A 26287-nucleotide genomic window follows, 5' to 3' on the forward strand; every position below is an offset into this window, starting at 1 on the left:
TGTGATACCAGCAACTTGGGCTAACAAAGGTTTGGTTTTCAAACAGAAGGAATGTTCCAAGAGCTGATATCAACAACTGCACGTGTAAATGTAACAAGAACAGATGAAACATATTTTAATGATACCAGGCAGCTGCCCTATTAAAAAAGGTTTAGGATAATTTAATTTACTTTGTTGCCTTAAGTGTATATGAAGCAAAACCATATAGACAAGTAACTGTAAACACAAAAACAATTTAAATACATTTTAGCCTACAGTTTCCCAACCCTCTATTCTAAAACAAACTGCACAGGAACAACAGATTAGGCTGTTGGTCATTTATAGTAGAATACAGCACACAAATTCTATTTCCAGACTAGTTCTTCAGTACAATTGCATCATGGTTGGGCTTCACGAACGAAGATTTGGGAAGGGCTTTACCCACGTTTGTTACAAGCACGCTGGTGGCTAAAAAGGCCAATACGAGATAGGCATGACCGGTTGCAAAAGGCACAGCAGAAAGACTCCTTAGATAGTATATTTAGCAAGGCACGATTCTTTCTGCGTTGCCTTTTCTCCTCAAGGGTGATCCCATGTGCTTTCTCAAAGGAAGCAGTAGCGTTACAGATAGTGTGTCTCCAGACCTCCCGATTGGAGGCCAGAGTAGACCAGTTATGGTGATCAATATGGTCAAGGCTGAGATGTTGTTTCAGGGAGTCCTTGTATCTTCTCTTTGGGGCTCCTCTCTTGCAGCAGCCGGTGGCAAGTTCACCACAAAGCAAGATCTTAGGGAGGCGGTGGTCCTTCATCCTGGAGACGTGCCCTGCCCAGCGCAGCTGTGTTCTCAGCAACATGGCCTCACTACTCATAACTGCTGCCTGTTCTAGAACAGACATGTTAGTCACATAATCTGACCAGTGGATGTTTAGGATTGTACGGAGGCAGCGTTGATGGAAGCGTTCTAGGAGTCGCAGGTGGTGGCGGTAGATGACCCATGATTCAGATCCATATAAGAGAGTAGACAGCACTATGGCTCTGTAAACACTGAACTTTGTACTTTTCTTCAAGTGTTTATTTTGCCAAACTCTTCTATGAAGCTTTCCAAAAGCTCTATATGCCTTTGCTAACCTGCTGTCTATCTCTCCATCAATCTTACCGTCCGAGATGAGGCTACCGAGGTAATTAAACTGCTGGACTGATTTGAGCTCTGATTCACCAATGGTGATATGGGGATGATGGAAGACTTCCTGAGGTGCTGGTTGATAGAGAATTTCTGTCTTCTTTAAGTTGACTTCCAGCCCAAAGAGCTCAGCAGCATCTGCAAAGCAGGATGTTAAAAGCTGTAGAGTTGCTTCTGTGTGGGCGACAAGGGCGGCGTCATCAGCATAAAGCAACACTTTCAGACTCTTTTCAGTACTAGCCACGTAGTCCAAGACTCAGCTATTCAGTCCATCACACAACAACCGGTGAAGTATGAGTTGGATACTGCCCCCACTTTAGGAGAAACCCTTAAGGTCATACAGCAGGTGAAAATAGGCAAGGAAGCTGGGGTTGATGGAATTCCACCTGAAGTCTGGAAACATGGGGGCCTTGCACTCCATGCTAAATTTCACGAGTTTGTACTGCGCTGTTCGGAACTAGGCGAACTACCATCAGTACAATTACAGTACTTAAATAAAATCCAACCCTGGCAGAACGGTCTTTCAAAATATTTCTTTTCAAAAGCTTTTGCTTTTATTCCTACCAAAACATTGCAGGAAGCAGGTTACCTACTTGTCATCAACCAGAGGAGCAGAGGTTGGTTGTGCCTTTGTTGAGCTGGTAGGGGAAGTGCTATGGGAGAGTCTCTCTTCCAGTGTTCCATGGTTTCCTTTCTGAGCACCATCACCCTCATATATTTTTTGCTTCAGCTGCTGAATTTCCTGGTCCAGGCTACAAAAAAAGATCTTAAGATGTAATTTGCTTTGGTTTAGAGTTGATTTCCATAGTTCTGATGGGAAGTAATGTACTTAAACTGTACATGTATGTAAGATTGTAGGCATTAATATTTATGAAGGTCTAAAAATCATAATAGTTCTTTAGGCATATTTAGAAAGGAAAAGAAACAGCTTAAAACCATGTTCCAACAGCATTATTAAGTTGAATAAAACAACTTCAGTAACTTCCAGTGCAAAAGGTATCTAACTCAGCACATTCATTATTAACTCATAAGACCTAACCTATCTATTAGAATCACTTGAATAAATGTTCTTCTTTCCAGAACTCCATCAGTGACCTCATTTATTACCTTCCAGTGTGAAGTAAATGAGGACATGAAGGGGAAAAAAATTAAAACCTTGAAATACTAAGCACTAATACAAAACCCCAAAGAACACCTAAGACACTGATGTGGCAAAACATATTGTAAGGAAATCCTTAAAATTCTGTACTATATATATAAATTTTATTTTCCACTTATTCCATCTGTATATATATTTTTGAAAATTTACTTGTAAAATAAAAATCTAGTACTTATTTTATATATGCACCTAATAAATCATCTTTTGAATGATTCCTTGCTTTTCCTAACAAATAAATTTCATTCCAGCCACATTTATGCACAGAATACAATACGTAAAATTAGGTACCCTTTTTTGACTGAAAATGTCTGAGGCATTTTGTAGGAAATAAAAAGCACTTCTTGCTTTATCAATTAGTCTTTATTTATCAGTTAGTCAAAATAAAATATATGATAATAAAGTAATCTGCAGAACACCCTTTTCACTTGCAATGTAGCTGAGATTAGATTAGTAACACAGTAATAATCTCCCCCATTTTCATTACAATTTTTGTCTCTAAAGGTTATTGTTTTTCTAGAGATTACTTAAAAATCAAATAATAAAAGAGAAGAAATTCCTGCAAAAAACAGGGGAAACTATGCAAAGTTGGGATTCTACCACTTCGCCTACAATTGTATATAACCAAATTGAAGTACAATGCTACAACTACTTTATTCCATCCTGGGGGTTAAAAGAAAATTAAAGAGATTATGAATGCTGAGGTTTAGGCTGAATTGTTACTTCATTTGTAGAGTACTTTTTGCAGCACTGCCAAAAGCCATCTGTTTCTTCTGATTAGCAGCAAAACAATCTTGTGTCCTGAGGGGAAGTGGATGGGAGATGGCTGCTGGATATAGGAGAGTGTTTGCATCTATGGAAAATCAATTTAACCACAAAAATCAAAATTATATTAAAGGAACAAAGCTTATCTCTTGGTTTGTAAACATCCTAATAGGAAAAGATATCACTTTTTATAGCTATGAGCTTAGTCAGTCTTGTGATGCATCCACCAGTAAGAACTGTAAACTGCACCTTGCCACTTGTGAGTGATGCATCCCATTGCCTCAAAGATGACTCTAAAGTTGCTTTATGTTCATTCTATTGCCCCAAACCTCTGCTAGTAAAGACAAAATGTGTATGCAATATCCCAATATAAGTTCACTTCAAATTATCTTTTTGTGGGTCATCCCTGTAGGTGAAAGAATTTGAGCTTATACAGGATTCAAACTGAAAAAAACCCCATTTTATCCAGGTATGATGAAATTATAGTCTTGTAGCATATCAAATGAATATTGCACTTAAACATTTTTAGAGACTCAACACTGAACTAGAGCATATCATCACATAATGGGATCTAGATAAACAATAAGAAACATATATAATTCATATGCTTACTATGGCATCATGTACTGTGCAGCGTAAACTCAAACACAAGAGCAATAAGTGACCTGAAATGTTTAACACACTATCACATATTTTAAGATTTTTCTTCTGCCTCAACATTCACAAAAACATTCTGAATTGAATTATTCAGGCCCATGGGCTATTCACTGAAAGACTTCAAAGTTTTATTTAGCTTGTACAACAGAACTTTGAAGTAAACAAGAAAAAAACAAGGAAAAAAAATATTTTTTCACTTCCTTGGTGTCTTTTCCAAACCTCAGTCTTCTAGCTTTCAATATACTTTTTCACTTATCACACAACCCAGCAACCTCTTGAGGACTAACTAAGCTGTGTATTTTTGTGGAACCTCCAGTTGTTTATGGCTCACTTTAGTCGAGTCAGGTGCTTAGTGTAGAAAATGAGATTTTATGTCCAAGACAATTATGGAAAATAATGGCAATATCCACTACAAAATGATAAATCAGTACTGAAAATGCTTAAATAAAATCCAAACAATGTAGCTATAAATGTTGAAAAAGTCATCTCTACACAGTGTACTGAAAGCAACTATTCTCTTCTGATAATGGTTTAACTGGAAAGCAATACAGAAGAGCTCTTCAATATGGCTATAGGCAAGTTTGTTTTCATAGTTTTTTTTAAATCAAGCCATCTGTTTCAAGGGCTTATGAAGGAGGATTCACATAATCAGTGAAATATTAAAAAAAGCAAATGACAAATGGTACCTCAAGAAAAAACCTACTTCATTGTTTCACCAATATTCACAGGTTTTAAAGCTTCAGTATTAGTAAATCAGATAAAACATTTAAAAATTACAATTCTGCCCTCTTTCTGTACTGCAGGGACTAAATGCATTAATCCCAGTGGATTTTCACTTAGGCCAAAAATGAAACAAAAGATTTTTTCCTCTTCTTCCATACAGAAAGATCCTTCCCTACCTGAATCACTTTTGTCTGAGCTTCCCATACTTGGGTTGAACATCATGTTACCAGATATCATGTGTATAACTGATGACATTGCTTCTGTACCTAGAAGGAGTTGTCATCACACAGGGGCAGTATTAAAGCCTCTGTGTATTTGCCAATAACCTTCAAAAGCTTCAAACTTTACATAGATATATGGCTAGTTTATTTTTATTTAGCCCTGAAACCAGTAACAAAAAAATTAAATATTACCCCTGTTTACTCTGAATACCAGAAGTGTTCCAGAAGTACGTCACTAGTTGAGAGAGACAGTTGGCAGGTCTACTGTAACTATTCGTTTCCAACCCCTGAACAAACATTTGACTTGTTACTAATAAAGAAACAAAATGCTATACAGAAATATTTTAAGAGAAAAAAAGTTGTTAGATGGTCCGTTTTTTGTAAGGGCAGAACATAAGGTTGTCTGAGCTTTGTAAAACAATTTAAAGTACTGTGCTGGCTAATGCAAATAATATCCTGCTGAGGACAGGATAAGTCTCTGAACACAAGAGGAATCGATGAGTGAGCAAGAATCCTTTGAATCCTTTGAAACCCAGAGTTTCAATTCTGGGTAAACTACTTGAAACTCACGAAGAAACTCAAATACTGGGACACAGAACAAGTCATGCTCTCAACATCTAAAGTATAAAATGATTCACCTTCTCTGGACAGGTTCTAATCAATGGAAGCCACCACAGGACTCACCGTTCTCGGTCTTGCTCGAGGGCTTTCTGCTGAGCCTCCAGACTGGCCTGCAGCCCTGCCTGCTCACTGCAGCTGTTGTTCAGGGTGGCCAGCTTCTGCCTCTGCTCTTCGATTTCAAAGTCTATCGTCGAACGACGCTGCAAAGCTGAATGCCTCCTTTCTAACTTAGCAACAGCCTGCTCCAGAGCCTCTCTCTGCTGTTTTTCCCTTGATTCAAGGATTTCTTTTTCCTTTTTCCGAACCTTTTCTTCCTGACGAGCTACATTGGCTGTGAATTCAAAGGTTTCTTGAAGCTGTTCCAGCTGATTTGTGCTGGCTCTATACTGGGCAAGCTTCTCTTCTTTTTCTTCTATTTCTTTCTCTATTTGATAGAGAGTATTATCTAACCCTAACAAGCCCCTGTCAAGGACTTCAGAAGCTCTTTGTTTTTCTTCCAGCAGAGCTGGCAAATGATTACTCTTCAGGTACTCAAGCTGGCGTACTTTAGATTGGAGCCTGTACTCCACTGGCTTTATCTTGTCAACTTCTTCAGCCCTGAGTATGGGATCCACAGAGTTTTCATCATCTCTCTTGGGATTTAAATGTTCTTCATGTGCAAATTTTAAGTGCTCCAGAGCTCCTTTTTCATCTGCTATTTCCTTTTCTAGGTGATCCATTTGCTGAACTAAATCTTTTTCCAAAATAGTCAACCGTTCCAGCTGTTTCCTTTTGAACTCTACAAAATCATGCTGTGCTTTTTCTAAATCCTCATGGTTTTCATCACCTTCAGAGCGGGCTTCCTTGACTTTCAATAGAGATTCTCTAATATCTTCAAGGTCTCTTCTCTCTTCTTCAACTCTCTGCACATCCTCTCTCTTCAGGAGGTCTATCATGACCTGTTTCTCTCGAAGCTGTTCCTCTAGATGAGCCACAAGCATCACCTGCTCTCTTTCCTGTTCTTCAAGTCTTTTTTTTTCTGACTCCAGTTTAAAATATTGCTCATCTTTTTCCTTTTTAAGTCTTTCTAGTTCACGAAAAATTTGCATTTTCTCTGCTTTTTCATTATGATTAAGTTCTTGTAGTCGCTGCAACTCCTCTTTGACCCGGGCAAAAATTTCTTCCTGATGCTTTTTCTTTTGAAGCTCTATCTCCTGTTGTTCCCGTAATCTCTCTTCTTCAAATTTCTCTTTTTCAGCCAGCAAATCCTTTAACCTGCTCTCAATGTGAACACTTCTCTGTTTCAGACTCTCCTCCTGTTTTCGAATTTGCAGCTGAACTATCTCTGTCTCTTTTCGCTGTGACTCTACTTCTTGCTGCATTCTTACGAGTTCTGCTTTGTCAGATCTTTGTTTTTCTTCCATCTCTTCTATTTGTTTCCTGCAGTAAAACATTTGCATGAAGTTAAAAAGGTTTGGTCTAGGACTTTCCAGCATATATAACCATTTCTTTCTTTAATAGTTTTGTTTTGCCACAGGTTGAGATCTTACACTGCTTGGAAGTGACTCAATGCATGAAACAAATGGAAAAGACACTCATATAGTCTGTGTCAACATAAAAAGTTGTGGATATATAAAGTTATAGGAAGACACGCTACATAGCACTTTTGTTAGTAAAAAATTAAGACTTTATTAGTTCTGCCAAATCTAATAAAAATATTGATAGAACACATCCATGCACACAGTGAAGAATAAATACAGATTTTTATATATACATTCTCATACACACAAACTTGTATAAAAGGACTTGATCAGCAATTTGCCTTACCAAATTTAAGCCAACAGATGAATTAAAACAATGCCTTCTCTGACCCCGACTGAATTATCGATAAACAGATTATAACATATAAGACAAATTACTATGTCCTGTGTAATCTCTCTTTTAAAGGTTCTAAGCACAGTCCAAATGCAGACAGACTTGAAGGCCCCATTGTCCCCATGATACAAATAAAGACAACCTGCAAGTCAGTTGGTTATTTTGTGAGAAGTTAAAGTCAGATAAATTAAATCACAAGCAAACCAATTTCAGCACAATCTGAATTCAAATCCCATCAATATAACAAAAGGGATAAATATCAATGATCCTATGTTGCATCAATTGCTGAACAGCATCTTTTAGTGCTTCAGAGTTTCAGGGGTTTTCTGAATTTACTTTACCTATATAAAGAGCTCTTTCAAAATGGAACAAGCCATCTAGGGTTGAGATGGCAGAATGGTTTTCAATGCATGAATCTAATCAGTGCTGGAATCTGCAACAAGGTCCGAGCTATCACCTCCAAAATCTTAGCAGATATGAGTGCCAGAATAGTCAGCTCAGTTTGCCAGCTGACAACAATGCTTTCTTCTGTACTTCAAACTGATACCCAAATAATGTTCTGATAAGCATTATTAGTATGTCCATTCCACACCACAGTTTTATGTAAGAGAAGCAGAGTGCAACATGTGAGTTTTTGCTATCTCGAATTAATCTAAAGGTAGCTAAACCAAAAAAAACCAACAAACTCAATAAAGAATGTAATTTGCTGTCCTTCAAAACAACACCACAAAAATTAAGAACAAAGGTAATATATTAGATTTGTATAATCTATCCCCCTCATATCTTTGTGTTTCAGAGTTTCTTTGCTTATAAAAATCACAATTAGCTACAATTCAGCTATTCAGGGTCCTCTGCTTGCTGAGTAACTAACACCGTGATCCCAAAGCAGTGATTTAAATGAGTCTATAACGTGTACTTACAGATACACATAAATACCACAGAGAATAATGTTACCTTTTACTTTCTAATTTTTCAAGCTCCTCTCGTTGTTGTCTCTCAAATTCTAGCCTGATTTAAAAAAAAAAAGAATACAGTTAAAAGGTTATTTCCTGAATGTCACAAAAGTAGGAAGATATGATGCAGTTCAATCTCTGTTTAGATGATAACAATGATACAAAAGAAGCTTCATAAAACTACTTTCTACAAGAACAGAAAATAGTTCCTTCATTAGGGTTACAAATTAGATATCATGCTGTCTGACATGAGTATAAACAGAAAAATAAATTAATTTCTGGGGAAAAAATAAATTTAAAAGGGAAAGTTTGAAGAGACATAAAAGTGATTAGCATAGCCTCTTGAGTTAACTACATGCATACATGGCAATCAATATATAGAAATTTAATTTCTCTACCTTAGACAGATCGGTCCTTTTACAGGGAAAAGACTGCCATGGGAGGCAGGGGGAAACAGAGCAATCAGTTGAGAAAGGAATTGATACAAAAAATATATTAGCAGTACAGAATACTTCAAAATCAACAACAGTTTGTTTTATTAGAGGTTAAATTGGTTAGAATCATAGAACATTCATCACATTACAGCTCAGAAGTAAAACTTAAATAATTATTCTTTCTAAACACATTTTTCAGATGCCAGTGATAGTTAAAATGATGCTCATCATCCTATGATTTATTAATTTGGCCATTTTCAGAGAAGGGAAAGCGCTACAAAACTACAAGTGGATGCCTGTAGTTCTTCCTTTTCCTTTCAAGAAAAAGAAAATTCCAAAACATTCCTAGGATGTAATCAGTGGGGTTGAAAAATCCCAAGTGCAACATTTAAGCACTGAACAGAATTAAAATCCATTTATTTAAAATATTTTGAGATTTTAATGTATTTAGTTTGATAAGGATCTGACTAATCATGGGAGAGCATTTTATGTAATTTTTAATATCAGCTTTTATTACAGTTGTACGGAACTATTTTTCTTATTTTAATTTCCTTTGAAAGATTTACTTAAGGAAGTTATTCACAATAAATATTAAAAATGGCAGAGAGAACCTATATATGAACTAAATTATTCAACGAAATACACAAACATTAATTTATTTCAGGCTTGTTACAGTTTAAGGATGTGGAGGTTAGTGAAACAATCCATAAACACTGAAAAAAATGCAAGACTGCACCACAAGTTGACTTCAAGTTTTTGACAAACTTCAGTTTAAGACAACATGATCCCAGTTATATAGACAGGTTTTTAAAAATAAAGTATTTTTGGTACTTCTTTCTAAAATCATAGAAATGCCTAGAACAAAAAGAAAATGCCCTTGGAAATATGCAAAAAGTACACCAATAATTTAACATTTATAAAGCTATTTTAATGAACTTTGATTCCTAACATGCTCAAGAGGCATCTTTCTAGTGGCTGCAATATTGGAGAATGATCAGTTCAGCAAATTCCATTTTTCCCTAGCTCTCACAAATTCCTTTTAAAAAAATGCCTTCTACAATCCCTGAGAGATCAGCCAAGGTAGATTTTTATACACAACTCCAGCCATTCAGAGCTTTCATGTAACTGTCTCGTCAAGAGTCTTTTCACATTTGCATTAAACCAAGATGGGCACTCTACAGCACAAGGAGCGATGATGATAACTTAGTATTTTTTATTTGATCACAACTCCTGCAGCAGCAACGAAAAACCCTCAAAGTGTTGGAAGAGAACAGAAAGCAATCTTAGGGGGCCTTCAGAAAGCAAAAACTTAATTCAGTGGTTACCATGTGCTTTGGTTTTTCCCTCCCCCCTTTTTTTTTAAGCTATACCTCAAAAGTTCTCCCTTTAGCTATGGTCTACTATCTGGAATTCAGAGTTGTTAGCTATCGCTTCTTACTTAGGGTTCAGCTAACAAATGCCACTATATTCAACATTACTTAAGTCCAAAATAATACAGATCCCAGTCAATACAGCTCTGATTTGTGCAAGTGCAGGTGTCCTTTGGGCACTGTCAGACATCGACCATCTCTGCTTAGACAGTTGGCAAAGAATGATTTAAGTGTATTCCCATGCTTGGTTAAGCCATAATGAAGTAAAACGTTTCAGATCAGGTAACATAATGTGCAAAAACCGGAGCAAAAACCTTTTGGTATTTTGACTGTCCTATAAAACAAGTAATTTGGTAGATATATTTTATACAAGCATAAAAATGGTAACTAACTTCTGACTGAGATCTAATACAAAGAAAATGAGCCATCACAGCAATCAGTCTGGTATAAAAACAGGTCAGCGGTTACAAACTCCATGATTTTCTCTTGGAGGAATTGTCCCTAATACCTTCAACAGGGGTGTCACAACAATCAGTTTTACCTCATACTGAAATGAAGCTGGAAGTGTTCAAAACGTTGTTCAGGAAAAAGGTGTGAACTATGCAGAAGTGGTTCTTTCTTCAATGAAAAGGGCTCCTTCCCAGAGCCAAATATGAAGCAGCATCATCATCATCAACACCCCGGTCCACAGCCTCCAAACATGGAGGTATTTTAAAAATGCATATTTAATGCATTTTAGACCAATAAATACTCCTATGAAGAGAAGGGTTGTCATTGCCTGGTGGTGCCTAAGATGGTCTGAGCTTCACTGAAGGCTCTCGTGCCATGGGGTTGTTCACAGTGTCTTCATTCTCTAAGGTGCTCACACTGCAGCCTTTATTCCTTCAGGGGTAAGAATGGTGCCCGTCTTCCTCAGCTGGCTGCCTATTTTCTTAATACATTTAGGAATTCACCACTTCTGAGACCATTGTCTCTGGAACATTTGCTTCAAACTCATTGTGGACTCAAAGTTATTTCAGGACAGGAGAGAACCTGGGGAGGGAGGACAGGCCTCATGGCAGAGACATTGTTTCTTTAAGGAGCTAATGAAAACAAATATCTCAGCATCACAAAATCTCTCCCCAAAACCATTGGCTATAGCAAATCACTGCCAGTTTTACAAAGCACAGATGCCAGACTGATCTTTTTAGTTTAGTCTATCCCAATAAAAATCTTTTTCACATAACCTCTACTCTTTATTAATGTGAGCACTACTGTGACTAGCAAAAAAATATATTAGCTTGAAATTAAAAAGAAACATACAGATATTAAAGACTAGAATCCACTCTTTCTTCTTTTGTAGATCTACCACAAAGGAACTTAATCTGATCAGTGTTGAATTAAAAAGACACCGTTTTCCTGGAAAACGTGTCATATCTAGTGATAAGAGGAGTGTAGATAAGCTGCAGAGAAAGGAAGTCAGTTCTACTAGCATGGTACTACAGTAGTTTAATTTACACAGCACAAAAGTATAATCTGGTACGACATCTGTTAGGAAAGACTGAGGACTGGCAGGACTACAAAGATGTTACAATGCCATTCGGTAGCCCAATTTATGAGATTAATTTAAAAAAAACCAATCAAACAAAACAAAACCCCCCATACTAAATCCATGACAAGACCAAGATTTCTCATCAGTAGTTTTACAGTTACAGTACCATGTAGCTCCCAGATCTTTGTTCACAAAGCCTAGCCATGATGACCGTGTAGCTAACAAAAGGCCCACAAATGAAATCTTCAGCATAAATCTATGAGCAGAATTCTATTTTATCCAATGCTTATTATCTGAAGCAGTGTTGCATGACACCAGATTAAAGACAAAGACTGGGAAAAAGCAGAACAAAGAATTTTGCATGTTAAGCCAAAACTTTATGCAACTTTCTCCACATATGGGAAATCAACAGCCAAACAAAAACCCCCACAAACAACAAAAGACCATCTGAAAACACTATTAAGGATAATGCTGATTTTCACATGGAAAAGTAAGCAAGATCCTCATGTTGCTTTCGCAACAAGTGAAGGTAATACCCCACAGGCTCTTCTGCTACTGATTGCGAAAGATGCCAGATCTTACAAGATTTTATTGCAACCCACAGAAATCACAAATTTAGCTACCAGTCTTGAGGTTATCAATACTGAGATTGGAAGATAAAGTGGTACTGAAAATGCAAATTAACAATAGGCAGAATGCTGGTCAGCTACTAATATTGCACAGAAAAAACCCCAGAGGGCCAGTACCGAATCTAGGCCTCTACTGGTGGTGGGCAGTATAGCATCTCATGTTATGGGAAACTGATACTCTAGTTTACTGTAGTTAAGGCTCATACTATTGGCCCTGCTGAAAAAAAAAAAAAATCCAAACTAAATTTTGTGCAGGATATTCTTTTCCATCTGCACTTTTCCAGAATGTAAGATGCTCAACCCCACCTAACTTCTTGGGTACAACTACCCTGCTTTTGATACTCAGAGATAGGATTTATTGAATGTTTCATCCAGGCTGAACAGTCACCACTCAGAAGAATAACCACTGCAGCGCTGCACTTGCTTAGCAGCATTTTTAGCTGGAAGTAGAGAGCTTGGGGTCTGCTTTATTCAAAACATATTCTTTTCTTTAACTTGCATTTATCCTAGCCCCCTGTTCCCCTAAAGTAACATTTTTTGCACAATTACCTCCTTGGGACAACCTTATGACATGATCAGGAAAACTCAAGTGCTGTCACAAAGGAGGATATTGTAAAAAAAACAGTGTTAGCATCAACATAAATAAATTTAAAATTGTCATAGAACCCCAGCCTAAGCTGAAAAGTTGCTGTTGCCAAATTGCTGTCCATAAAGATGCATCAGTTATAGAAGACGCTTTCTTCTACTGATTTGTAGGGCTCAGTTAAACTACAGTGCAAGCATCAGAGCCTTCTTTCTCTTTGCAGCAGTGTCCTAGTTAGGACAGCTGAGACCAGTTCATCATGGTATGGGTGTAACCCAAAACTGTGTATTCTATAGCCTTCCATGCCATTTCCCAGAAATTGTCAGCAGTAGAGGCCTGCGAGACAGGAAGATGTTCCTGTCCTCATACCTTTTTATGGAATTCCCCGCTCTGAGGGAAGGACTGAGCATCCTCATACCCTTTTATGGAATTCCCTGCTCTGAGGGAGGGACTGAGCATTCCTGCCTGAACTGGAGAATATATAAACTTGGAGTTTTGGAACCTTTTTACCACTCGTGGGATCCAGAGGAAGACTGCAGATCACCGTTCTCAACCAGACTGCAGACCACCACCCTCAACTGGACTGCAGTCACCACTTTTGACCAGACTGCAATCACCACTCTTGACCAGACTGCAACAGCACTCTCACCAACAGGTTTTCCCCTCATTTTTTTTTCCTTTGGACTCAGGGGGCCCAAAGAACACCACTCTGTTCATGCCCCAAGGTGCTGGGTTATATATTTGGGTTTTGTGGGTTAAAACCAATTGTTTGTTAAAACCAATTGTTTTGTGGGTTAAAACCAATTGTGACCAATTGTATAATTGTACTTATTGTATTATTTTATTAAATTGTTATTCTGACGTATAATCTCTCTTTTGAGTTGAGTTCATTTCCCCTGCTGGTTTACCTTTAAACCAGCACAAGCAGTTATAAAAGAAGTAAAAATAGTCACATTTGAGGTTTGGAGGTTTTTTTCAGGGTTGGGGTTTTTTTGGTTTTGTTTGTTTGGTTGGTTTGGTTGATTTGTGGGGGGAGGTGTTTAGTTTTTTTAAGTTACTGATCTATTAGGACAACACTCACCTCTGCACTGCATGAACACGTGTACTCTTAGGCGTGACATCGATTATATGGAATATGTTATTCATCTAAAATATAGGGGTTAGAGTTTCAATTATGAAGATCCAACCACTGGGACCAGTGCTGTTAGATATCTTCACCAATGACAGACAGTGGGATCAACTGCACCCTCAGCAAGTCTGCAAGCTGAGTAGTGTGAGTGACAGGCCTGAAGGATGGGATGCCACCCAGAGGGACCTGGATGAGCTTGAGAAGTGGGCCTACATGAACTTCATGAAGTTCAACAAGGCCAAGTGCAGGGTCCTGCACCTGGGTCGGGGCAACCCTCAGTATGAGTACAGGTTGGGGGATGAAGGGATTGAGAGCAGCCCTAATGAGAAGGACTGGTAGATGAGAGGTTGGGCATGACCCCTCAGTGTGCACTGGCAGCCCAAAAACCAACTGTATCCTGGGCTGCATCAAAAGCAGCGTGGGCAGCAAGTGAGGGGGGATTCACTCTCATGAGACCCCATCTGCAGGGTTGCCTCCAGCTCTGCGGTCCCCAGCACAGGAAGGACATGGACCAGCTGAAGCAAATCCAGATGAAGGCCATGAAGGTGGTCCAAGGGCTGGAGTACCTCTGCAATGGAGACAGGCTGAGAGAGTTGGGGTTGTTCAGCCTGGAGAAGAAAAGGCTCTGGGGAGACCTCATAGCAGCCTTTCAGTACTTGAATGGGGCTTATAAGAAAGATGGGGACAGACTTTGCAGCAGGGCTGTTGTGATAGGACAAGGGGTAATGGTAGATTCAGAATAAGCATAAGGAAGAAATTTTTTACAATTAAGGTGGTGAAACAGTGGCACTGGTTGCCCAGAGGGGTAGTAGATGCCCCATCCCTGGAAATATTCAAGGTCAGGTTCAATGGGGCTCTGAGCAACCTGATCGAGCTAAAGATGTCCCTCCTCATTGCAGGAGAGGTTGGAACTTTTAAAGGTCCCTTTCAACCCAAACAATTCAATGATTCACAAGCTTCCTCTCTTAGAAAAACACATACACATAACAGTGACTATAAAACAACCTCAGACAGGTTTTATTGCTCACAAAGAAGTGAGCTGCATTCCCTATGTAATACGACTTTCTTGTGTTTACAAATTAAGCAGGACAAAATATCTATTCCTCCAAGACAGTTCACAAATATTAACTGAATGCAGACTAGCAGGAGAATATCAATAGTTAACCCTCTGTTTATAGTTTATAGTTTAATAAAGCACAGGCATGAAGTGTTCAGGAATATGACGAGTGTTTCACCTAATCTTATCCTAAATTTCAAGAGCAAGAGTGCTCTTATAATCATATCCCACAAAGGAAAGTAAAAGTCACAAGAAGTGTTAAATAGGAAAAATGGGAATGTTTCTAAAAATTGCTGCACACATTGACAATCTAACACAATTATCTATACTGTTTAATTTCCAAGAAAGCAAAGCAAGATGTTCGAAGAACCAATAAGAAAAAAAAGCTATATTCCCTAAAATATATCTAGAAAAAAGAAGAATTTGCTGCAATCTACTCCATCAGAGACAATCAAGTAACTCTCCAGACTTTCTCTTTTTTTTTTTTTTTAAATAAGGTTTACTAGAAAAATCCTCTCTATAAGGCACCGTTTGGCATTACCTGAAGACAGTATGTCTTCTTGGGCTGGGAAATCATTTTTAAGCATACCTTCAACTGGGCCTTGCCCATGCCATTATATTTTGCTGAAAATCTGAATGACTAGTGAGGCAATGCTGAAACAACGTGTCCTCCTCTATACTGACTGCAAACTCCAAGTCAGTAATATCCAGTATAATACAATTATTCATAACAATATTGCAGCAGAATAACATTATTAGTCAGGGAAAAGCCCAGGATAGCTGACCAATAACCAGAGGTAACAACTGCCAGGAATTTTCCCCAGCTCACGGAAAACATACAAACAACTGTCACTGTAAGTTTTTAGATTGAGCTATTTGAAGAGCTAAAGAAATAGAAAAATATACATATACTTTTTTGGATCTTCTTTACCATCTCTGTCTCAAAATAAGTTGTAATTTATCAGCAACCAGCTCACAATCTTGAGATCTCTGTAGGTAGCTCAGTAGCAAAAGAGTAACAGTCACATTTGAAGCAGTGTTATTACACATACTCCCTGTTATTTAGACATCGTTCAACTTGAAGTTATTATTACCTGTCCAATCTTCCTAAATTCTAATGGATAAAGAGCAACCCCACAGTAAAACTCGGGAATAAAGCTGCACTATCCAAGCCTATAATTCAATTTAGAGCCAATTTTTCAAAAGCACATAGGTGGTTAAAGTGCCTCATCTCACACTCAATTCAAAACACCAGCTATGGAAAAGAAAATTAGAACAAAACACCATCAATTCTCTGTAAGTCATTTAAGAACAGTGGTAAAATCATTAAAAACAGCTTCTCTGCAATAAGCATTCTATGTCATTGTAACTGCATAATAAATCTTTTTTCCATATCCTAACTTGACCACCTACTTAGAGGTACAGAGGTGAGAACACAAGCCATTTCTCAGCCTTTTTATGCTTTTATTGGTAATATATGAACTCAAGAGATCTTAATTTTCAGTTCACAATGCATTTTTTCAGGAAAAACAGTTAACTTGAGTCATAATGCCTTTGGAACATTTCAAACAGCTAAAATGAAGAATGGTTGGAATTATAACAACTGCATTTTAGAATATACTCACCCTGGATTATAAAGCATAACTGCTGACAGGTTCTCACAGGATTTTGAAAGATCTGTCATAGACAAGCTGAAGGAAGACAGCAGTCCACTCTAACAACAGATCATAAAATAAATGTATTAGACAAGTAATGACATGTTTACAAACTCTTACTTTGCTTCACCTGATGAAATATTAACTAAAGTATGTGAAGCAAATAATAAAGGTATTCTATAACAATCCAGTTATGTCTATATTAGAAAGAAAATTGTGAAAAGGTTTAAATTTACCAAATGCTGATTTAATCTCACCTTTCTTTTCTCCCTTAGCTTGGCAGCTTCTTTGGGGTGGTTAAAGCGAAACATATTGGTTCTTCCAAGTAATATAACAGCACCTGATGAGAAAAACACAGACCACTCACCGACAACATTCTGCACCCAAAAGTACCATGTAATTTTTCAGACACACAACATGTAAGCAAAGACTTCCATTAGGCAAGAACAAAATGAAAATGCATTTTGACAAGGCAAGTGTATATCCATGCATAGTCACAGCTACCTTAACTGATGTATACAGTCTATTCCTTCCTCTTCCTACTTACAGAAAAATAAAAACCCACACATGTTCACATACTGCATGAATATGACCAACACAAAGGTCGATCATGTTCATGGAGTTCAGGCAAAGAATAAATATAGGTAGAGGAAGCAGCTGCCCTAAGTTGATCTATACACTCTTCAACGGTGCTACTTTGCAAGCCAGGAGTAGGTACCAGATCCAATGGGAACATCCATAGACGTGACCAAGAACAAACTTGTCCATCCACTACTGATCACTGTCAGGTTTGAATTCACCTACATCAAAAGCTCTAGATCTCCATTACTTGTACTCTCACATTTTACTTCTCTCTGTGGAACGCTGAAGTTTATTGTCACTCAAAACAGGATTATTAGACTTTTATACCCAACAGCTATTTTCTGAGGGAAGAACCTTGAATAATTCATATTGCTCAATGCAGATCTGTTATTGTATTTAATCAGTTAAGGTACAGGTCACAAATAATGAGATTCTGAGCAATCCTTATCATATTTTAAAGACAATGGTACCAAGATTAATACTTCCCTACTAAGAAGTACATTGTCAGTGATGTCTCACTACTGTCATAACATGGAAGTCTTCCAAGTTCATCACCACAGAATCAAGCATTTGATCTGTCAGTCAATATGAGGCATTTTTAAAAAGAAAAAGGACTCCATTACACTCACAGTATGAAAAAGCTCCACTTAAACTGTTAATCACAAACAAATTCTTACCATCTGAAATGAAATGCTGTCCTTAGCAAGGAATGCTTCTCTTAAAATCAGTTTAATTAAGCGTACCAACTCAAATTAGGTCACCCAGTCCTGGTAAAGAAATGGCAAAAAGCACTACAGCCACTTCTTGCTGTCTACACAAAACCTCAGTTTTGGACACACAAACAATTTACCTCACTCTTATCTTAGAAAGAATTACCTTTCACAAATCTGTATGAAATCCCTGCAGTTACTTTCAAATGAAGATAAAATAACTGTAAACATTGTAAACCTCCCTAGGTGGAAGAAACTTAAATAAAGTAATTAAAATTTCAGAATGAATAGTCATAGATATTTGTTTCTAACTTCATAAATTTAAGAGAAAAGAGGAGAGAGAGACTTAACAGCAAGCACATGAGAGTCAGTCTCTGATGACGGATCATAGGAATAACTCCTAGGTTTCTCTTTAAAGTACAGAAGGGTTTATAGTTTGGCCCAAAAACCTGAAAACTTGTTCTAAGGTGAGGATATATTTAAGGAAAAGGACAAACTCTAATTGTGAATATTAATACCGTTACCTTTAGAAATCCCACCATATATGTTCTTAAGAGTAAAAAAATATGTAGTTAGGTTACATTTACAAAAAAAAGCCACATTAGCCAGAATACACAAATGGTGGAAGTAATCTGTAGAAGGAAGTGGTAATTAATTACTATGCCTCCTTTTTTTAAGCTCCATGACAGTCTAAAAATCTAACACATTTTCAAATGAACAGCTATTAATGATAAACGGAAACATTTAAATATATCAGCAGTTAATCAGCATCACCTAAAAGCAGATATTTCAGGAGGCTGGCACTTCATGCTGTGAGACTAAATGCTAACACAGCCAGGATGTATGGATTGTGCACGAGTCATTAAACTAGTGATTTAATCAGTTTTGCACACCTAATGTCACAGTTGGTACCTTCCTCTCAGATTCAGTCTGGTTACACACACAAAAGGTCATCTTATGCAGCTGATTTTCACTATTTAGTAACACTAAGCATCCCTCTCCTTTTCTTTTGAGTTCCAAATTTCTGTCTAAAGAAATTATTGAGGGGAAAAAAAAGTCATGTTTCCACTTTTCACAGTATGCAAACAAAGTTGTGATAGGCATCTGAACGAGAGAAATAGCATCCAAACTCCTACTTTCTTTTGAGGCACATCGAACTTTACTGCCTTTGAAATGCAGTAGAATAAAGTAAAGATGAGAGATGGAAATCCAATTTTGATTGTTTACAGTGTTATTTGCCATTAATGTCAATGTTTCTATTGTTAACAATTTATCCATGGGATTTATCCAAACCTAAGACCAAGGAGGCTGGTGGGGGTTTTTTTCATATCTGTAATAGAAACAAGCATTTGCATGAAGAAATTGGCACTTTAAAAAAACCAAAAAACAAACCCAAACAAACCCAACGTCCCCTCTCTACACCAAAAGTCCTTACTTTCTGCAAGCAGCCTTTGGAAGCATTTCTTAGAGCTCACAAAAGATGCAAGACTCCCCTTGTCCAACACTACATCCTTCCTTTGTTAGGCCAGGCTTACTCTGAAAGCTTCTTTCCAGGAATGTAAAGTGAGATTGTTTTTCAGCAGCTGAGCTGTGTCACAAGCTCACTCCTAAACAGGTCTTTTTCGGCTCATTGCTGAATGGGAAGATATTCTGGGTGCTCCTGGAAGATAAAACATCCTGAACCTCTGCTGCAGCACTCACCAGCTCACTTGTCAGCCAGTATTTTCCAGGCCAACACAATACACCTTTGTTCCCAGCTGTCCTGGCTGCATTTTCATTTCCAGATTTTAAAGCTTTTATATTAAAATTATAATTCTCTAAACTTCCTCCCTAAGGGCTAGCCTCCCCCTTTTGGTCATTTCCATACAGCTGCAGAGAACAGATACTCCAGCTCAGTCTCCTGCTGTACAAGAGGATTTGGCAACAGTATTAAGTAGGACCAACCTGAAGCTCGAGGAGGGGGCAGGGGTGTCTCTGACATTATTTTAGTCCTATAAAGACCTATATTCTTTTTCTTAATATTACAGCAACGTAAAACATCTGGCATGGAGTTCCCTTTGTGTAAAAACAAACAAAATCAAGGGTAACTATCACATCATACTCAAGATTATGAAGCAGTTGAAACTAATAAAGAATTCTCTTTTCACCAGTGGCAGTTCTTTGACAGAACAAAAACTCTGTGGTTTTCCTGATGGTTTGGGGCTGTAGTTGAAAGGACATAAAATTAAAATTAATTAAACAATAACTCCTTTATATACAGGCAGATTTTTTCAGTGCTGTTGCCAGAAAAAAACAAAGAGGCTGTATGAAAAGTGCCATCAGGCTGGGTAATACCTTGGTTGAGGTGTGTGGGCTCTGTAATCTGAATACCATTCACAGAACACTGTGCTCCATTCAGTGGGATGAGGTTCACAGTGCCATTGAGATTTTCAAAGATGCAATGCTCACTTTCCAAATCAAGGCCATGAAGAACTAAACACAAAGAAATAAGATAACATAATTATTGTCCTCAAAACTAAGATGAGCATGCTAACATATCTTACTAAGAACACACTGCACTATATATTGGAGAGTATATTTTCTCTTTATTCTGGACAATGTTTTCTTCCTTCTTTCATCATATCCTGCATGTCTTAAATGTTGACTCTGTTCGTTGTTTTATTATAGTGGAAAGAAGTGTGCTGGGTTGCTTTTGCATTTTTTGGTGTAATGTTCTTTCCTCCTGTGCTTTGGCATCTGCTTAGCAAATGCTCCTTTCCTTCCAATAAAAAACAGAAAAGTAAACTTTGGTATTTGTAGAGAGATATTTTTTGACCAGTTCCACCAGAAAACAGGGAAAGCTTCCTGACCTCAAAGCAACCATGCTTAAGTGTGAAAAGACAGGATATAATATGCCACTGCAGACAAGAAAATTGATTGAAATAAAGTTCTTATGTTCTGTGACGTTCAGGCCTTTTATCAATCAGTTACACTACTTTCCACTTTTTCTTTAAATAATGCATGATTATCTCTATGTGTATTACTTAATAACCCAAAGCAATCTAAGTTTGGTAGTTTCATGGAATTTATTACAGTAACTCAAATCCAGGCAACTTTTGATCTGCAAAAATATACCAAACTAAGTTATTTGACTCTCGGTCTCTTACTCAATAATTAAAGGATACAGTTTACTTAATAAAACTGCCTTCAAGGAATATGTGTGACAGGACAGTCCAGGTCTGGCAGTGAGTTGCTTTCATAAACAGTGAATAAGAAAATCAGTAGATTTTTTTCCAACTTCCAGAATTTTTTTCAACTCAAATCTTAAGTCCAAAGACTGTGTCAGGTATAATAATGTAACAATACTATCATCATACAAAGTTTAAGGGAATGATTTTGCAGTGATTGTAGTAGGTGCTGTATGAAAAAGGATGGTATTTTTACAGGATGTTATTTCATGAGAAGCAAGAAATAAATTAGTAACAAGTATATGAATAAATTTTAAGCCCACAAGCTATTCTAGAAGTCACACTCTTTGAAGCAAATACCACGTAATTCATCTCCCAGATTTGCTAAAAGTAAATATGCAATAAGACACAACAACTAAGTGAAAAAGGGAAAAATATGAACCTTAGTTCACATATTGGGAAGTTGGAAGAAGGAAAAACAACTGAAGAAAGAATATAAAAAAGGCTAAATTCCATACCAATATCCTGTTCTGTCATAGCATCTTCTCTGCCAACATATGTTTGGCCCTCCTAATTAAGAGAGAAACACATATTATTTTCCCCCACAAGGATATAATTTATCCTTCCACTTTCTCAGAGTAAACTGAATGAAATACATATTTAACATACATGCAAAAAATAATCAGGTAGCATTTTTAGAAATGCTTATTAGTCATTATTATACAGTATTATTAGCAAATTCTAGTTCCAACTGTCCTGTGCAGAACCACCTTCAAAGTTTTGAGACAATTGATCTAGATTTGGATTTCAAAGTCAAGCTTTCTAATGAGATGAATGACAAACTAATATACACAGGCAAATATACACAGGTAAAAATACATTAACACCTATCTCTGGTTAACCAGTTGATCCTCAGGATAAACCTAACAGCAAATTAACAAATATTTTAATTTAATCAATTGCAACCTCTTAAGAGCTCTTCTTACTACATCAGAGAAACATAAGGAGCTTTTCTTACAATAGTAATGTAATGAGCACTATATTTAGACAGCAAATCAATACAATTTTTCTACTGAAGAAAAACACAAGGCATAAAAAGGCTATGGAAACACAGATGAGTATTTACCTTCAGATGGTACAAGATGATACCAGTACTGAGAAGATCATCATCAATGCCAATGAGATGAGGCAGTTCAGAATCTAAGACAACACCTATCCCTTCTTTCCTCAGAGCCAAGGTTTGTTCCTGTAAAGGACAAAAGTCTATTTATTAGGATGTTCAAGAAATACCCCTCTTCCTTCTCTTTCTAAATCACATTTACTATAACTTCTCTGTAATATCATACAAAAAAAAAAAAGAGCAGATTTTTTACAATTTTTTTTTGGTTTACATTTTAAACGTGACTTTTTTATTACCATTAAGCATTCCAGGCTCACTGTTCAGGAAATTTGTGAAGGTGTTATTTGAAAGAAACCAGACAAACAGCTGAATTATACCAGATAAGGAAGATCAATTGAGAGTGTAACAAAGCAAAGTTGTTTAAAAGCAAGCTATGTACCACCTTGCATAATGGTAAGGAGAATTTAAAACTGCTCAGAATTCAGTACAGCTAAAGAACAGAAAACTGGAAACTCTCTTTAAATAAGCCAAGGATTGCACAGTAAAAATCTCAAACACCTGAAAACTCGGTAAACCTAAGCGGTTAAAATATCATCCAATATAAGGGAAGCATTGCCAATAGTAAATAAATGTAAGAAATATTTGCAGCACATAATTTCAGTTCTTCGAAATTCCTTTGGGCCACGTTGTACAGCAATCTATAGGATGAAGCATCACTCAGCTACAAGTGGGAGACTTCAACCTTGGATAAGTACTGTATGATGTAGTACAGAACAAACAGTCTATGCAATAAATGAAAAATTAATCACAGTTTTGAAATAAGTTTTAGTATTTATAAAGTTTGTTTTTCAAGTTGAAACAAAATCCTATTGGCTTCTAGGCCTGGAATATAACAGCAGCAGAGACTGTGAATGTGTACACACACACCCTCTTTCAAGATGAATGTGTTTTTCTACATAAAAGAGCTAAGCCCTGACAATCCATGAAGGAGAGGCAACATCAGCAAGTATTGCTTCTGTGTATTATAAGGAGCACACTTCTCTCCCAGTGCTAGTAAACATGGAAAATAAGTTTTCTGACAGCTGCATGACGACTACTTTTCCAAGTCATCAATATGCCTTCTCCAGAGCCAACCAAGACACCACACTGTTTGTAAGAAAAAACAACAGATAGATTGTTATATGTATTTTCCCAAGTACAGCAACTTGCAAGTTTAAAGGAAGAAAACAGATGTAAGATCTCATTTCCCTGTACAGTATAAAACATTGTCAATATTGATACTGACTAAAAAATTCCAAGTATGGATACATCTGTGCAAGACAAGATGACATATAAGACAAGATGACATATAAGACACTCCAAAACAAAACTGGGAAATCTTAGTCTGGTCATGGATGAATTAAAAAGTTCTCCAGCATCCAGGAAGAAAGAAAGAAGCTGTGATTCATGTTGCCCTGCAGCTCTCTGACATTCAAACTGCACCCAGATATTCCCTGATATTATAAAAGTGTCACGTAATAAAGAAAAAAATACAGCTTAATTAATTGTTCATGTAATTTCAGTAAAAAATACCTATCACATATTATTTATTGAGTAGCATCTCCTGTTACACATAAATTATAATGTTCTCATAGGACGAGGGTGAAGACTTAAGACCCTGAGAACTGGTGATGGGTTACACAACTTCTGGCACCTTTAGCCCAATGGAATTGATAAAATATTAAAAGTTGAACTTTTTTCCCCAGCTTAACAAAGCACTTGCCAACACCCCTGACTGAGGGAAAAACAGACATCCCAGGAGAAAAAGAAATTATCACTAGCTGAGAAAAAATAGCTCACAAATCATTAAGAATAAAGAAACAAAATGATTCTTCATTTTCCAGTCTTTTAATATTTAACAAGTTTTTACTATAATCAGAAATTAATCATATATAATTGTGATTTAAAACAGATGGGTTGCTTATTTATTCAGATCTAAAATTAAAGAACACAAATTAATTGAGTTTCTAAAGCCTTATTTTGTAAATGACTACCATTCATGCACAGAATGCATCCTGTTAATGGAAGTCTTATAATAAATGCAGCAGACAGTAGCTGTGATTAACTATAATATTTTTTTTCTTTAGTACAGGCTCAAAATTAGCTGTTGTCTTCAGATACGATCTACTAAAAATTCTGAATCTTAATCAGACACCTGAAGTGACTCCTAAACTTTAATCGCTTATAGCTTAAAATTTAATTCCAGACTATAAAGCTTCTGCAAGGATACCTCCACCACCAAACCATGCACTTTTGCCCCAAAATGAAATCACAGAAACGTCACCAACAACAGATCTTTATTACTCTGTTCTTTCATTGTGAGGGAAAGAGGAGGAAAAGGCCAGAAAGAAGTAGCCAAATTGCACCTCTTTCAACCTCAACAGCATAGAAAGGATGTTTCTGAAGAGGGACAGTCCTCTTTTGAAATAAATTGAAGATCTGTAAGCTATTATAAGGCAAAGATTAAGTTTAATCCATTATTTGATTCACTTTCATGTGTGCAACAGTGTTAAGAAGCAGTGAATCCATAAGTCAAATGACAAGAGCAGGAAAGGTCACTGTCCCTATTAAAAAAATACTAATTCAGAAAATTTATTAAAATCTCAAGGTACAGTTTAAGAAAGCTGAATGTACAACATTCATCTTAGCTTGAATTCTCCTTGAACAGAAAAATGTACACATGCTCCCTCAGTATTTAAGATGTGTTCATAACCTGTGGAAAATAAAGCAAGCCAAGTATTATCCACAAAGGAGTACTCCAGATGATATAAATGGCTACTGTGTGAAGAATAAGAAAAGGGTTTCTTCTTTGGAAGCTGCCAGACCAAATGAAGTCATATGAAGAGTAGAAACTCAGAAAATAAATTCTGAGTCAGTACACAAAAAAACACGTCCTTGAGTCAAAGTTAAAGTAAGGGAATTATGTATTTAAATTCTGGTCTCTTTGAATTGAGCTCTGACTCAGCAGACAGAAAGATCCTGATACAGTTAATTCACTAACATTTCTGTGAGAGATATAAAAACTACTGTGAAATCTCATCCCTTCTGCACTGATGTATTAAGTTTGCTGTATTAACTGATGCAGTGGCACCTCTGAGTTGGCAGCTAAGATATGATCTGGTAGTTTAACAAGAAAACCTTTGTGTAAAGTACTTACTTGAGCCACAGAGTTCATTGTCACCATACAAAACTACCTATGATAAAGACCACCCCTATGACACACAGGATTTCTTCAAATGGATTTCTTTAAAGACACACGCAAAAATGGAACCACAAAAATCAACTATTTTTGGCCAATAAGATATTTAATTAAATTAAAAAAGAAAGTAAGTCCAAAAGACATTTCTAACATTTCTTGACCAATCTACCAGTAGAGGGAAACATTATGCTGCTACTGGCCCAGCACATAGCAAAGAGAGAATGTAATTAGTGCACTGACCTTTCAATGAACAGAACTTCTGGGAGGAGTTTAATTTTTGTCACCCTTTCCAGTGCAAAACCGCAATTCTTTTATTTAAGTTAGCTGCTGGCACACAGTCCTGAGAATACACTGTGCAGACATTTTCAGTAAAAAACATGACAGTTTACTTAGCCAGCATAACGTTCAGATGTCTACATTTAAATTATGCAAAAAACTACGTAACACCAAATTAAAGAAATTATGGGTAAAAACGTGCAATGGCAAAAGTCTTTGCATTAATATTTAACAAGACTATATGTGAGAAAATTCTTACACTAACAGGTACTTTGGGTGCATTTGATTTTATTGAAAATATGCTATTATATCCTGAGTTCACAAAAATGTCTGATGATACTCAGCGGCCTGGCACTAACATTAAGCTCTCTATAAAATGTACAGACCTAAACTGCACACAGGGGAAGTTCTTGATTCTTAATTGGTCTTCCTCCAGTTATGTATTCAGTACACTTTGCATTCTCTTTAAATCACTGGAAACAAATGTTTCATACTTAGAGAAAAAAAAACATTCCACAGTGCTCAGTATTAAAAAACTCCTGAAAAAGCTGATTTATGGCATTAAAGAAGTTATGTAAACAGAGAGAGGAAATATGGATGAAGCAGCCACAGCTGATCATGCCATAATCAGGAGGGGTAAAAATACAAAACTTCTCTCATTGAAGTCAGAAATTTTTATATTCTCCATCCCAAAACT

The 26287-nt window shown here is 36.8% G+C and overlaps 1 protein-coding gene across 1 annotated transcript in view; it reads right to left on the minus strand.

Annotated features, from left to right (window-relative positions):
- Nucleotides 1-26287, minus strand: part of KIF16B (kinesin family member 16B) — a 142410-nt gene that overhangs the window by 55359 nt on the left and 60764 nt on the right. The window contains exons 13-20 of the mRNA XM_027736774.2: nt 22083-22202; nt 21475-21526; nt 20124-20261; nt 16755-16837; nt 16468-16556; nt 8111-8164; nt 5366-6721; nt 1753-1911 (exon numbers count right to left, since the gene is read on the minus strand). Coding sequence (XP_027592575.2) covers nt 1753-1911; nt 5366-6721; nt 8111-8164; nt 16468-16556; nt 16755-16837; nt 20124-20261; nt 21475-21526; nt 22083-22202 — 2051 coding nt within the window. The remainder of the gene's footprint in view (nt 1-1752; nt 1912-5365; nt 6722-8110; nt 8165-16467; nt 16557-16754; nt 16838-20123; nt 20262-21474; nt 21527-22082; nt 22203-26287) is intronic.

The sequence above is a fragment of the Pipra filicauda genome, unplaced genomic scaffold, assembly GCF_003945595.2.
Source record: "Pipra filicauda isolate LSUMZ 115617 unplaced genomic scaffold, ASM394559v2 scaffold434_size586239_pilon, whole genome shotgun sequence".
Taxonomy (NCBI): domain Eukaryota; kingdom Metazoa; phylum Chordata; class Aves; order Passeriformes; family Pipridae; genus Pipra; species Pipra filicauda.